At 40.0% G+C, this 13489-nt stretch overlaps 2 protein-coding genes across 3 annotated transcripts; both read left to right on the top strand.

Annotated features, from left to right (window-relative positions):
- The first annotated feature begins 236 nt into the window (after nucleotides 1-236).
- On the top strand, nucleotides 237-8251 carry flcn (folliculin). 2 transcript variants are annotated; one of them, XM_020646687.3, is made up of 12 exons: nucleotides 237-513; nucleotides 656-868; nucleotides 1016-1162; nucleotides 1317-1538; nucleotides 1667-1833; nucleotides 1937-2028; nucleotides 4348-4511; nucleotides 4782-4895; nucleotides 6383-6506; nucleotides 6622-6747; nucleotides 7459-7561; nucleotides 7648-8251. In XM_020646687.3, exons 2-12 carry the CDS (start codon nucleotides 656-658, stop codon nucleotides 7853-7855), a joined length of 1680 nt encoding a protein of 559 aa, XP_020502343.1. In that variant the 5' UTR covers nucleotides 237-513; the 3' UTR covers nucleotides 7856-8251. The 2 variants fall into 2 exon arrangements, with proteins under 2 accessions (XP_020502343.1, XP_020502342.1); XM_020646686.3 differs by having other exon boundaries at nucleotides 1016-1174.
- Nucleotides 8252-9757: 1506 nt separating this feature from the next.
- zgc:174888 (uncharacterized protein LOC558116 homolog) lies at nucleotides 9758-12789 on the top strand. The gene is made up of 5 exons (XM_020646704.3): nucleotides 9758-10324; nucleotides 10685-10791; nucleotides 11103-11174; nucleotides 11442-11588; nucleotides 11997-12789. Exons 1-5 carry the CDS (start codon nucleotides 10312-10314, stop codon nucleotides 12348-12350), a joined length of 693 nt encoding a protein of 230 aa, XP_020502360.1. The 5' UTR covers nucleotides 9758-10311; the 3' UTR covers nucleotides 12351-12789.
- Nucleotides 12790-13489: the final 700 nt, after the last annotated feature.

The raw sequence follows: 13489 nt of genomic DNA, 5'->3' as shown, positions 1-13489 counted from the left end.
GGAACCCTGGGTAATGAAGTTTTCTATTTGAGTTTAGTATTTTACCTTCCTGGTTATATTTAAGAAAGCACTCGTTCGAGAAAATGAACGAGTTGATGACTGGTTTTCGTGTTTTTATTTTTATTTTATTTATTTATTTATTTATTAAACAATACGCCGTATATTTCTGAGTTAAGGGTCAAAGTTTGAGGAAAGGAGACGTCGTCCACTACCATGCGTCATTTCAGCTCAAGCGCGTGACTCACGTCATGTGACACGCGGTGTTATTGTCGGCAAGCAGCTGCACGGATGGAAAATAGATCAAGGAAAAGTGTAGAAAACCCAATTCAGACTCGCTGAGAATTATGTATTTCTGAAAAAACGGACTATATCAAGAATCGAGTTTGTTTTGAATCCTTATTTTTTTATGCTGCTATTTATGTAAAGACTGTTTGTATGTTGCGGCAAATGAATGCCACTTTGTGAAGTAGCCTTGAGTACCAGTCATTTGTTGAACTTGGCTCAGTGCTGAAGGTAAGAATAACTTATACAATATATAAAATGCTGTAAATGTAATAAACACTGTGTAATGCACTGCTTGTTACTGTCCGTGTCTGAGTCAACCTGCAGCATTCAGCACAGCAAACAGGGATTAACTTGTTGTTTGTTTCTCCAGATGAACGCTCTTGTCGCTCTCTGTCATTTCTGTGAGCTCCATGGCCCTCGGACATTGTTTTGCACGGAGGCACTGCATCCTCCATCCCCATCTCCTTCATCCCAGACAGGTGTCCCTGTGCCTGGGGACAGGGACCGAGATGGTGACCGGGAAGGCGAAGGGCTTACTATGAGGGCTAACAGCTCAGCCACCCAGAGAGGAGAGATGTGTGATGTGAGTGGAGGATGGCATGTCAACTTAATGTGAAGTCATCAGAAACCGTTCTCTAAACCCATCTTCAACATTGAAACTTTTTATTATCCAGAAGAGTATTGTCTTATCTGTTTATAATTGAGTTTGCCTCCTCGTTTTGCCCCGTAGGGATGCCGATCTCTGCCTGCATCTCACCCAGGCTTTGTGAGCATAGATGATGAAACAGGAATACGTTTCCTGAGCCACCAGCATCCCAGACAGCCGCAGCTTTTCAGTGTGGTCCGGCAGGCGTGCGTACGCAGCCTCAGCTGTGAGGTAAACAGTGACGTACGTCTTCATGTATTGTGTTGGAGTCACAGATCTCATTGCATGAAATAAATGCAACCTATTGTTGTTGGGTTTTTTTTTTTTTTCATTTTTAGTTGCAGCAAAAGCTTCTACCTTTGTTTCTGTTTTTCTGCTTCATCAGGTGTGCCCTGGACGTGAAGGGCCCATTTTCTTTGGAGATGAGCAGCACGGTTTTGTGTTCTCACACACCTTCTTTATCAAAGACAGCCTGGCCAGGGGCTTCCAGCGCTGGTACAGTATAGTTATGGTAGCAATGGACAGAATCTACCTCATCAACTCCTGGCCCTTCCTGTTACGCCACCTTAGACTCACCATACAGAGCCTACAAAGCACAGCCCTCAAGGTAGAGAACACACATGATTCATGCCTTTATATAGCTTACTTTAATAGAAACATGTTTTTTTTTTTTGTAGTTTTATGCATGTTTTTATTAAGGATCACTTAATGTTTTGTCCCTGTGATCTCCATCAGGTGTTTGACAGTGAACAAGGAGTGTGTCCCCAGCGAGCAGTGAGAATGAACAGCGTCTTCTCGCCTGCTGTGTTCCCTCATCAGAGGAGTGGAAATGCAGCCAGATCACTAACCTCTTTAACCCAGCATCCCAACCTCTGGGCCAGTCTGCACTCCTCCTTTAGCTGGTGAGCTGATAAACTGTCTGCAGTCCTGCAATAACATACATGCAGTTGTCTTTTTCCAAAGCTCACTATGTAATGCTAATGTGTGTTATCATAATGACACCAGGTTGCTGAAGGCCTGTGGAAGTCGTCTGACAGAGAAGCTGCTGGAGGGGGCTCCCACTGAGGACACACTGGTGCTCATAGAGAGACAGACAGGTAATGCAAACCTTGGTAAACTAACGCCTAGAGGTGGGGGGAATAATCGACACAGTATAGTATCGCGATATTTTGTGTGCCGATATTATATCGTCTCATGGCCGCCAAGTATTGATATTTCAATTATATTAATAGCAGTTGTTCTTTTAATTTTTTTTAATTGCTGAAGGGGTTGCACAATTTGAATAAACATTTCTGCACTCAGCATATCGTAAAATGTTTAAATTCGCAATAATAACGTATCGTGACTCAGCTATTGTAATAATATAGCGTGGGGCCTCGGGCGATTCCCACCTCTGCTAACACCTGTTCAAGCATGTGACAGGGTAAAAACATACAATGACCTGTTGTCAAAATTAGAGGTTATTTTAGGATCAGACATTTAGTGGTGCTCAGCGCCTAAAAAAAATGTGACATACAGTATAATTTCCATTTAAGTGTTCAATCCTGCTGCTAAATAACACATTTCTATTTTGGCCATAAGAGTTCTTCACTAGTTACTCAAAGACATAGTTAATTTTTTATTTTTTTTAATAATATATGTGTTTTTAAGTATTTATATTTTTTAACTTTTAATATTTTTTCGATTGCTTGTTTTTTTAATGTTCAGAACATTAATGTAAAGAGTGTGTAAGTAGGATTATTGCAGAATGATAATGTCAAATCATTGAGTAATCATGTTTAATAATTGTGATTTCTATATTAATCAAAATCATCATCATTATGATTTCTGCCATAATCGAGCCGCCCTACTGTCTACTGCACATGACACAGACATTTGAAGCCGAGCAGCTGGTGGTTTCAAGTATACCAGTATAAATGTCTATCATTGTGAATCGTTTTTCTTTTGTTAGAAAGTTGCAAAGTGATATTGGTGTTCAAATGGTCCTCGATCAACACAGAAAATTTATTTTTTTCTTTCCAGCTTAAAAACATATTTTACACCTGCTTTCATGACTGTAATCTGCTCTTTTTACCTCTAAAAACAAAACAGTATCAGTCAGGCTCTAGAAAACATATATTCTGTCCCTTAAAAGAGATCATAAATGGTCACAATATCTCCCGAAATTCAAAGACTGGAAGCAGAAACAGATATTAAACAAGTACGGGCTCAGTGACCCCAAACTTGAAATCCAAAAAGGAAACAAAAAATCATGCCAACAAAAAAAGAAAGAATAAATTGTAAGGTTCAACGGGTGAGGCTGAGACAGAAATGCTCCTCCTCCAATAAAGTTCAAATTTAAGTGATATAAGCCAAATGTATTTTGCAAGTTGACCTCTCTTAATTAAGGTTTGTAGGAGCTTAGCGACCTCACGCAGCTAAAAATAGCTTTAGGGGTGGCAGACGGGGCATTGCTGCCCAAATCTGATCATCACACAGACCCACACACATACATACAAGCCTTCTAGGCAACACACACTATGGTGATATTTATATCATAGATCAAGTTCTCATGATCTTATTAGTTGATCATTGATTAGTTTTATGCTTTTGGCAAACATTCTTACTTCATCCCAGTTAAGCGTCTGAATGGAATCATATGGAATTGATTTGAATGGACTTGAATTGAGTTGACTGTTAGCTTCAGTAACCTGAGTAACACTTCAGCATATTTTGGCCTCCTTATGGCTGACATCATCGGATGTCATGTGTTTGCACAATGTGTCGTAGATTTATCATCAGTCTGAAAAGTCTCCTGTGAAATTCTGATTCACTGGGTCAGTCAGTGAGAGACAGAAAACCAGTGATTCACTATACCACTGTATTCACAGACGCTGCCTTTCCAGAAAGTGTTTACACAATTTTTATTCAAGATTTAGAAAGTGATTAAAAGATTTACAGAGACGTGCCCCAGTACAACACAGCTCTTAGATTGTGGAATTTTAATCTCCTGTTCACTCATGTTAATATTGTAGAGGAATCAGTTTGGTTTCTGTTGCACTTTACCAAATCCCTGTTACAAAGGGATAAATAAATACACATGAATTACAGGATCTGATAAAATCATTTTTAATAAGCAATATTCAAGCAGTACAAATAAAATAGCCACTTCAAACAACTTGTTTAAAACCTGTTGTGGCCTGTCTTTGTGGTCTGACAGGGATTGGACTAAGTCGTAAAAAAGAGGTCAGATGTACACCACTGACTTTGTTTAGGAAATAGCGGACTCATAGCATCACATGGTGCAGGCGGTAAACAGAGTGTGATATCAAGACAATCTTTCGTAATGACAACTTTCTGTGGACTTCCCCGACATTCTGACAGCATTCAGTCATCGTTGTTTTTATTTTTTAAAGCCATTTCTCATTTTCCATCAGAGCAAGAGGAGGAAATGAGCTGCTGGGAGGGCGCAGAAGGAGGCGGCCCTAGGCCACAACGGATCCAGTCAGAAAGCGAGCTGGCCCACGACTTCCTGTGTGATGATGGAAAATTGGATGAATTACCAGGACCCAAGTTTTGGTCACTGAGGCATTTGAGACAGGTAAAGATTAGTACATTTTGATCTTGTGTTTTGCACAATTGTATTAAACTAAGGATGTAAGTTAACAGAAAACACATAGATATAGAGATAATAAAAACCCTCCACCTAGTGAGATCATTATAAAAAACACAAGACTTTATGGCTTTTTGCCACTTAACATATTTCAACTATTACTAAAAAGAATTACTAAGAACTTGCATCTCATTCTGATATTAGCTCATGTTGTGTGTCTGTGAGCCGTTGTACATCACAGTCTGACTGGGTCTGCAGGTCCTCGGGGCGGCCGAGTTTCGTCAGCTTGTGTGGCACGTGCTCATGGGAAATCAGGTCATATGGAGAGGAGCAGACCCCGGGCTCATCCAATCAGCTTTCATAGTGCTCAAGGTACTAACCCTAAATCCCTCTCCGTCTGGTTAGGAAGCATGTTATGTTGTGGGTAAACATGAAAAAGGACAAGTGGTCACACTTTATTAGCTAAGACTTGATTTATAGGTGGTTAAAATAAATGAAGTTTAACACTCTTCTAATGCTGAACAATCACCTTACACAAAACACTTTAAAGCTCCTGTGAGGAACTTTCAGTTTGTGTTGATTTTGGTAACCTCGTGGACAAAGCATTTCCTTTTATCTCTTAGCTGATCTTGTCCTCTACCTTTTTTTTTTTATCTAAAAAATGCCTCCTGCTTTCTTTGAACAGTCAAATGCTTCACTCATTGAAACTCTTTGCTGTGGAAACAAAAAAGGCTCTTTAGCGGTTTCATGCAGACACACCTACTCCCTAGCAGCGGTTTCAGGCTTTAATAAAAAAAATATAGAAATAATCAGTGTTGTTGCTAATGATCTTGTTTGCTTTTGAACGTCGTCTAGAGACATTAGTATTAATTTCAGTCTGTTTCATAACTGGCTAAAAACTCCTCACATGAGCTTTAATGTTGTCAAGGCTGAGAAGCAGGCTTGACATGTCTGCAGTTTTCCCATGGAATTTGGCTACTTTTTAGGTGCTACCAAGGGTAGTTTTTTTTGTCTGGGGGTTGAGTGGACCTATTTTTGATATACATTATTGATGTAAATTATTAATAAAAATCGTTATAACAAATAAAGATGTTTGTTAATGGAAAAATTAACAAACAAGAACACATGGAATATGTCCCACATCAAAATACACAGACACACATTCCCGCTGAGCCCACACACACAGACGCAGCCCTGGCACTGGCACACAGCCTTGACAGAGACTTTTATGGGCTTATTTTTGATTTGGTTTTTGGGCTGGTTTTAGTAGCTGTTGGGCTTGTTTTGATTGGCCATTGAGCTTGTTTTGTCACACAGACCTGGTAACCCTGCTGAGAAGTACTTTATTTATATGCGTATAGAAACCGTATCTTTGCTTTTGTTGCCACATTAAGTTTTCGTTACTTCTCAAGTAAAATGTTTTTATTTACTTTCTGAAAGCTCTTCACTATGAGCACCCTGTGTTTTTGTTCATGGTGCACTTCCAAAGCTTGACATTTACTTTGCCTGTACATGCTCATCTCAACTTTGTATGCAGAAGTCACCAACAAGACAGAACATGTAACTGTTTGATCATGTAACATTTTATGATTATTTATGTTTTACTGCCAAAAGCTAAGTGTAATGTTGCTAACACTTTTGTATATTGTTGATCTTTTTGTGGTTTTAACTGTTCACACTTACATTGTTCATTATATTGCACATATTTTTACTTCCTTTGACATTTTGACTCATCGATGTAGAAAAAACAAATGCCTTACTAATAACGTAATTTATAAAGCATCCCAGTCCCAGTCCAGTGTGTCAACAGGTCCAGTAAAGTGCTTTCTTTGCTGATAATCTCTCCTTCTTCCATCCAGTCTTTGCTCCCAGTGGGCTGTGTGCGTTCTGTGCCGTACAGTGCTCAGTATGAGGAGGCCTACAAATGCAACTTCCTGGGTCTCAGCACGGATGTGCCCATTCCAGCACACGTCAGTTCCTCAGGTACAAGACAGTTTGTGAACTCACACTTTGAAAGGTAGCTGTTACATGTTGAGTGTTTGTACTTCCACATCATATTATATCGAATTTGTTTGTCCTTTTTTTTTTAATCCTGCAGAGTTTTCTGTGCTGGTGGATGTCAGTTCAGAGAGAAGCTGCCAGACTTCAGCCCTAGGTGAAGATGACATCTCCTCTCTTTATCAGTTTAGCATCAGCAGTGCCAACACACAGCCCACAGACAGAGGTGAGCACACAGACCGTGGTTTACAAATAGCCCCTGTTCAATTGATACAACTTCTCGGGTATAAACACATACAATCAAAAAGTGAAGAATGCTTATTGTTGCCAACACAGTGCTGTCTCTCTTCATTTTAATCCCAGGATTTATTTTAGACATTTTTGATCATCATCTGACTCTGAATAGGCATCAAAACACACGTACCTGTAGGGTTGGCCTTAATGTGAGCCAGATTTCTTTTTTTATCAAAGTAAGAACAGAAGAGTAGGGAAATGTCCAGACATGTCCTGTACCAAGGATCCCAAGATCTGGTTTAATTTGAAAAACAGATGTTATCTAATCAACTGCCATTTCAACTGTTCAGCTTGCCAATTTTGGATAAAGCCCATGGATAAAAACATAACCCAATATTTGAAAGTACCGTACTTTAAGAAAAAGTTAACTCTACACTCGGGGCTTATTGTTCCCCATATTATAGGGTTCTAGGTACAAAACAAATCTTGGAGTTGATGACTTCAGTTGTCAGGGTTAGCCCTAACAATCAAACCCTGACAGTCAAACACAGTAGACATGTTCTAGGAGAAACAGTGGAGTTTGTTGGCTTTGAGCAGCACCTTAACCTTTTGTATATTTAAGATAGCAGGAAACGCTTAAAAACATTTAATTTAAAACAATACAAGTATGGCCATTGTGATCTCTCAAACTATCTTTTTTCAGGTCCCACATTACTGAACAAGCTCGAGGTGGCCCTATCTAATGAGAACTTGTCTGTGGATGTCGTGTCTCACTGCCTGTTGTGTCTGAAGGAGGAGTGGATGAAGTAAGTACAACTCGTGAATTCTTAAAGAAAACCATCCTGGTTGTTGCAAGATTTCCTCCCCTCACAGCTGATTCTCTTCCTTTCAGTAAGGTCAAAGTGCTGTTCAAGTTCTCCAAAGTGGACGGGCGGGGAAGGGAGGACACCCAGAAGGTTTTGGCCCTCCTCGGGGCAACGGGGCCGGGTGAGGAGGACAACGTCAGGCTACTCAAGTTCTGGATGACCGGACTCAGCAAAACCTACAAGAGTCATCTCATGACGGCCGTGCGAGGAGGGGAAAGGAGCCCCAGCCAGTGATAAAGAGAGAAGGAGAATGTAGTGAGGGGAAAAAGGGTTGAACAGAGGGGGGGGGGGAATTACTAAAGAAGGGAAAATGAAAGCAGAATTTGTTTGATCATGATTAGATTAATGTATTTGGGACTTTTTTTTAGAATGAAAGAGAAACATGAATGGATGTCAGTAATGCTTTGGCTCATTTATTGTTTTTTGTTTTTTTTCCAAGTAATTTGAAATCTTCTGTTAATAACCTGATTATTCTCCCGCTCAGATTCAGCCAGTGTTTGTCAAAGGGAATTATTGCAGACGGCCTTTAAGACTAATATGTGTATCTTTAACTTATTAAACAGACTTTGCACTTTTTAAAACTCTTTTTTGCTGATGTTTTTAAACAAAATAAATGACCGTGAACAGTCACTGGCTTCATTCTCCTTTCACATTCCACACTTGGCTCCATCTTGTGGTTAACAAAAGGAACAAAGAGGGGAAAGGAGTGAACTGGAGGAGCAGATCAACATTTCTCCAACATAAGCTTCCACTCACTTGTTTGAGTGGCTGTCGGCCAACAAGCCCCAAGTGGTGTAAGACAACACTTTTTTTTTTTTAAGGTTTCCTTCTGTCCTAAAATGTACAACACAGTTGTATAACAAGGCCTCGTTTCAGTACAGCCGACCACATCAGCAGGATTTGGGCTAGTCAGTCGCACACTGATCCACTATAAAGCAGAGTTTTTTTTCATACCTAAGATATTTGAGCTTGTTGCTTTGCTGAAGCTTGCAGACTTTAGTCAATAAAATTCTGTAACATACGGCTTTGCTTAAGTTGGGGGGCTGCTTTATTGTCTTGACCCATACCTATTTAGTGAATGAGTAAAAAAAAGGAATTCAAGCTCACTTTGTGCTCCAAATTAACTCTTAGTTCTGAGTCCAGCTTTTCTTGTAATAAAAACGTTACATTGTTAGTGTGCTGCTGAGTCCTCGTAGATTTGACTGTTTTATTGCCATGGTTTTCTAAGTAACTCAAATCTGGATTTCATTTTGCAAGTTGCACAAATAGAAGCACCAACATAATTTGTAGCAGCACCACAAACGAGTTGCATATTTACTCTCCCCAGTATGCAAGCAATGTATGAAACAGGAAGACGACATGGTGGCTGGGTATTTATAACTGTCATTAAAACATATAGAGTAGGTGAAGAGGTTTCGAGATGACGATGCCTCTTGAGAGTGTTCATCTTTCGGCTGCTCTCTAGTTTCCTTTTCGTCTAAAGCACAGAGGGGACTTTGGGAAATGGTCTTGCTGCCTTTGGCTTGTGTTCAAAAAAGGACACGTAGAAGAACAATCTGTCTTTGACTTGAAGAAACGACTTTGCTTTCCTTCCCATCCTGAGTAATTAACACCTCCCTTCACAGGGAAAAAAATATAATGAGGCTTCACATAACCTGAGGGGAAATCTGATGACAGCTGTGACCAATATTAGATATCACAATCAACACCACCCACCTCTGCAGCCCACTTTAACAGTAATGATAATAGAAAGCTGTCACACATGGGATGACTTGCAAGTTCTGACAATGTGGTGTTGCAATCCTGTTTGCTAAGGAATGTGATGTATTTTTAAAAAAGTAAAAGAAAGATCATGTGATCATTAAACAGGATGGATAAAGAGAAGGGGATATGAGGGCGCAGAGGTGTGGGGGAGAGTCCAAATGAAAAACATACGCTCCAACTGCATGACTAAGCCTCCTTGGGCCTGGTTTGCTGGGAGGGAGTGGGGAGGGAGGGAGGGGGGCTGGGGGTAATAAGAGGGAATGTGGGGAGCAAAGGGGGGGGGAGGGGGTTGGGTCAGTGTATAGTGAGGTAAAACGTGTAGTAGTGGGAGTGGCTGAGACTTAAAGGGAGCAGACAAGCAATCCAGCCCAGCACTTTCACTTTGAGCCGAGTGAGGATACACAGAGTGGCCAGAGGGAGAGATAGAGAGGAAGAGGAGGCCAGAGTCTATCTCGTTCTATCCATTGACCAGCTGCGAGGGAGAGGGGGGCGATTCAAATTAGGCTGTTCAGGAAGATTCTAGGTCAGTGGTGAGAGAGAAGGGGAAAGGGAAAGAGATATAGGAACAAACAAAAGGACAAAACAACAAAAGCTTTCACAGGAAAAAGGCTGCAGCCTCTCAGGCTTAAGTGGGAAAATCCAAAGTAAGAGAGCAGGATGGCGTGAGAGGATAAATGAGGCATTTTTGTGGAAAGTACCAAAAGAACTCAAGAGGACGAAGTGCAAAAAGGGATGTCAACAAGAAGACTGAATATCAAGCTATGAAAAGAGGAGACACAGCAGCACACTTTGTGTCAAAGATCTCAAGAAACGACAGAGGAGGAAACTTTGCCTTTCACAGACTGACACAGTAACCCCCGTCTGCAGAGTGATTGCTGTCAACAAGAAGAAATGGAGAAGTGCCCCTTCTTAGAAAGATAAAAAGGATGTCACTGCCAGGTGAGAAACAAAGTTTAGTGCATGGCGAAGCTTTTTGCAAACTTTCTTTGAAAAGTCTCTGTGGGGAATCCTGTGACAGATCGTTCGAGAAAGTAAAAGATCTTTAAAAGCTGAATGAAAACAGATTTTTTTTTTTTTTGTGTTGTCATTTAAGCATTTCCTTCGTGTTCTTGCTGTTGCAACCACAGGCAAAGTTTCGTGATGGGGTTTTTTTCTGCAGAAATAACCAATTGACGCAGGATGTGATGTAATGTTTCTTAGTAGGTATGCAATGTGAAAAAGCTACAAGACCACAGAAAGTTTCCATCAATTAACCGAAAGCATTCTGTCTCTTCTTCTTCTCACTCATGCCTCGAACAGTTTTGCTGTTGCTATCACTCTTGACTGTCCAATGTGGTGGATGTGACTTTGACTGGGAAGGTGTGAAAAACATTAAAGCGACCATTGACTCGAATCCGACTGGATTTGTAAGTTGAGAACCTACATTGAATGTAGATGGTGTGATGTTTCTCAGGTGACAATAATCCTCCCTAGTCTGTGGTAATGTTATTGTTCTATTTTATCTTGCCAAATTTCCTTTCCGGAGTGAAAGGTAAAGAGCTCGTCAATTTTAATGAGAATGACCTGCTCTTAGCTGTCAGCCGATGACCTGCAAAGTTGTCTGATTAGGTCATTTAAATATAAAGTAAAATATTTTCTTTTCAGTATACTGGTTAAATGATTTGATCATCCGTGGGTTTATTCTGATCTTTTTCTTTGTTTATGTTTTCCTTTCCAGCGGAGAGTATTTCCAAAAGATTACTATGTCGTGCACCACTACACAAGAAACATGCTGTGTGACACTGATCCGGTGAGTGTGTTATCAGATATGAACAGGGGAAGAGAGGTTTGACACGCAGTAAATGGATATTGAGATCATTTCTAGTTTTGCCCATCATCAGACATTTTGGACATTAACTTCAGCTTCTGCAGCTAATGTGAGAGGGCTTGCATATAATGTGTTTCCTCAAAGATACTCTGCAATGGATTTGGTTTGTGTGCAGGTTTGTCACGTGTGTGTTTTGAACACTTAACTTATCTTTAAGGGTTGTCGTGTTGTCGTACCATTTCTCTGCAGTGCTGTGTGTTCCCTGCTGCAGTTGTGCTCCTGGACTCATGGCATGTGCTCCTCAGAAACCTCTGGGATGAGCACCTAAATCACTCCCTCATCCTCGATCTGAAGCAGACACTGGATAAAATTATAAACAGGAACAAAAATACAGAGGTAGGGATTATTTTCATGTGTATCTCACCCAAATACTTTGCTTCACTCTGTCCGGAAAGTTGCTGAATAAATTAGGGGCCATCTGGGCTTATTTGATGTGTGCTTGCTTTCTGATAGAGAAAGCTTAAATAAGAGCTTCAAATGTGCATTAATTCAGGGTTAAATTAGTTTTGTTATGTTCGAACATATTGTTTGTGAAAGGAACTCATTTGGGTTGTTTTTAATAGTTTGCATAATGTTAGCTTGCTGCCCAGGGAACATGAATATTGATTAGCTTTGATGCCAACAGTTGTGTTTTCCATGGCCCTTGGTAAATTCAAAAAACCAAAACTAAACTAAACTTGTGTCTTTAAAAGCATCTCACCTTCCTTCATAGATCTTCATTTGTGTCTTGTTTCATTGTCCCAGAGATTCCATGAGGAAACAGACCTGGATCATTTCTCCACATTATCTTCCCCTCCTGAAGAACTCCTCAAACTAACGTCAGAACTTTTTACTCGCTGGCTTGACGTTGGGTGCTCATCTGGGATTGAGACGTGCACACTGCCCACTTTGCCCCCCTCGGTCGAGAGGAAGGACTACGGTCCCTCGAGGGCCAGACTCTTGACCACTCGAGCCATCAGCAGCGAGGTGGACGCTCAGCCTGACAGGATGATAGACATTACACAGCTGCCTTCCAGAAGTGGCTCTCCATCCTCCTCATATTACGCTTCCGTCTGGAGTCCCCTGTTATTCAGACTATACTGGTGGATGTTGCCATAGTTACTAAGAAAAATTATATATTTTTTTGATGATGCACAAAAAAATGCAAAGACATTTCCTGGCACTGAATGTTTGTTTTTCTTATACTTGTGTCTCTGTGTTTGAATGCAGTAAGCTTTTGTTATTTGAAGTGACATGCACAGGTTGCATTTAATGTCCAAAGCTAGTCCACATAACTATTTTCACTGCCCAGAAGTGCTCTGTAACAAATAATATCACACATGTATACCTATAATAGCCATCATCTCTAAAGCTAGCCCCAAGCTAAAGCTAGCTATGCTCTGTATGCTAACAAGAGATAAAGCCAATGCACATATGCCATCGTCTATTGATGTGGAATTCGTCACTGTTTACAATGAGTTGGATGTAAATGTAAGATATGAAAGTCTGTGGGTTTTTATTTTTGTACATAACTCTAAATTAAAGACATTTAGATATACACATTGGTAGTTTTTGGTTGAACTCAGCAGAGCTTAAATTATGGTGGAAAGTACAGCACTTAGGTAGCCTATATTAGGAGCTACTTTTAATAGTTAATGCTATTTAAAATGTGTATAACACTTCATTTCAGATGGATTTTGTTCTTGTATGCCAGCATATCTGCCAAGGGATTACTTTATAGATAAGATGCATATTAATTAAACTAAATTCCAAATTCCAGCTCCTATAACAGTAAAATGTTAACTCATTATTACATCTGCAATATTTTCTTAATAGAATAATTATAATTCAACAAAAGGGGTTATTGTCAATATTCCTTTTTAAACTTCATGTGCATTTTAATAGGCCTATCTATTTTCACATTCTTTGATACATTTTGATTGCTGCATGTTTACTTGTTGTTACATGTTTCACATTGTTAACAATTGCTAAGTACAAGGTAGGAACATGTCTTCCTCCTCAACAGTGTGTCAGCAAGGTTACCTAAATATTTATATTTCTGTCAACTTTGCTAAGAGATACTATATTTGGTTTATGTTTAAGCATTGCAACAGCACACACACAGTTTGTATTTGATTCATGTGAGCTCAACAATCACTCCTGTCTCTGTAACGAGTCATTCCCAGAGCACAAATCCTACACAACTATTTTGTAACTTCGATAAATACGGATAGATGAGTTGCAGATGAGATAGGAAT

This window comes from Labrus bergylta, chromosome 8 (assembly GCF_963930695.1).
Source record: "Labrus bergylta chromosome 8, fLabBer1.1, whole genome shotgun sequence".
NCBI lineage: Eukaryota > Metazoa > Chordata > Actinopteri > Labriformes > Labridae > Labrus > Labrus bergylta.
This window is presented reverse-complemented; position numbering and strand designations above follow the sequence as displayed.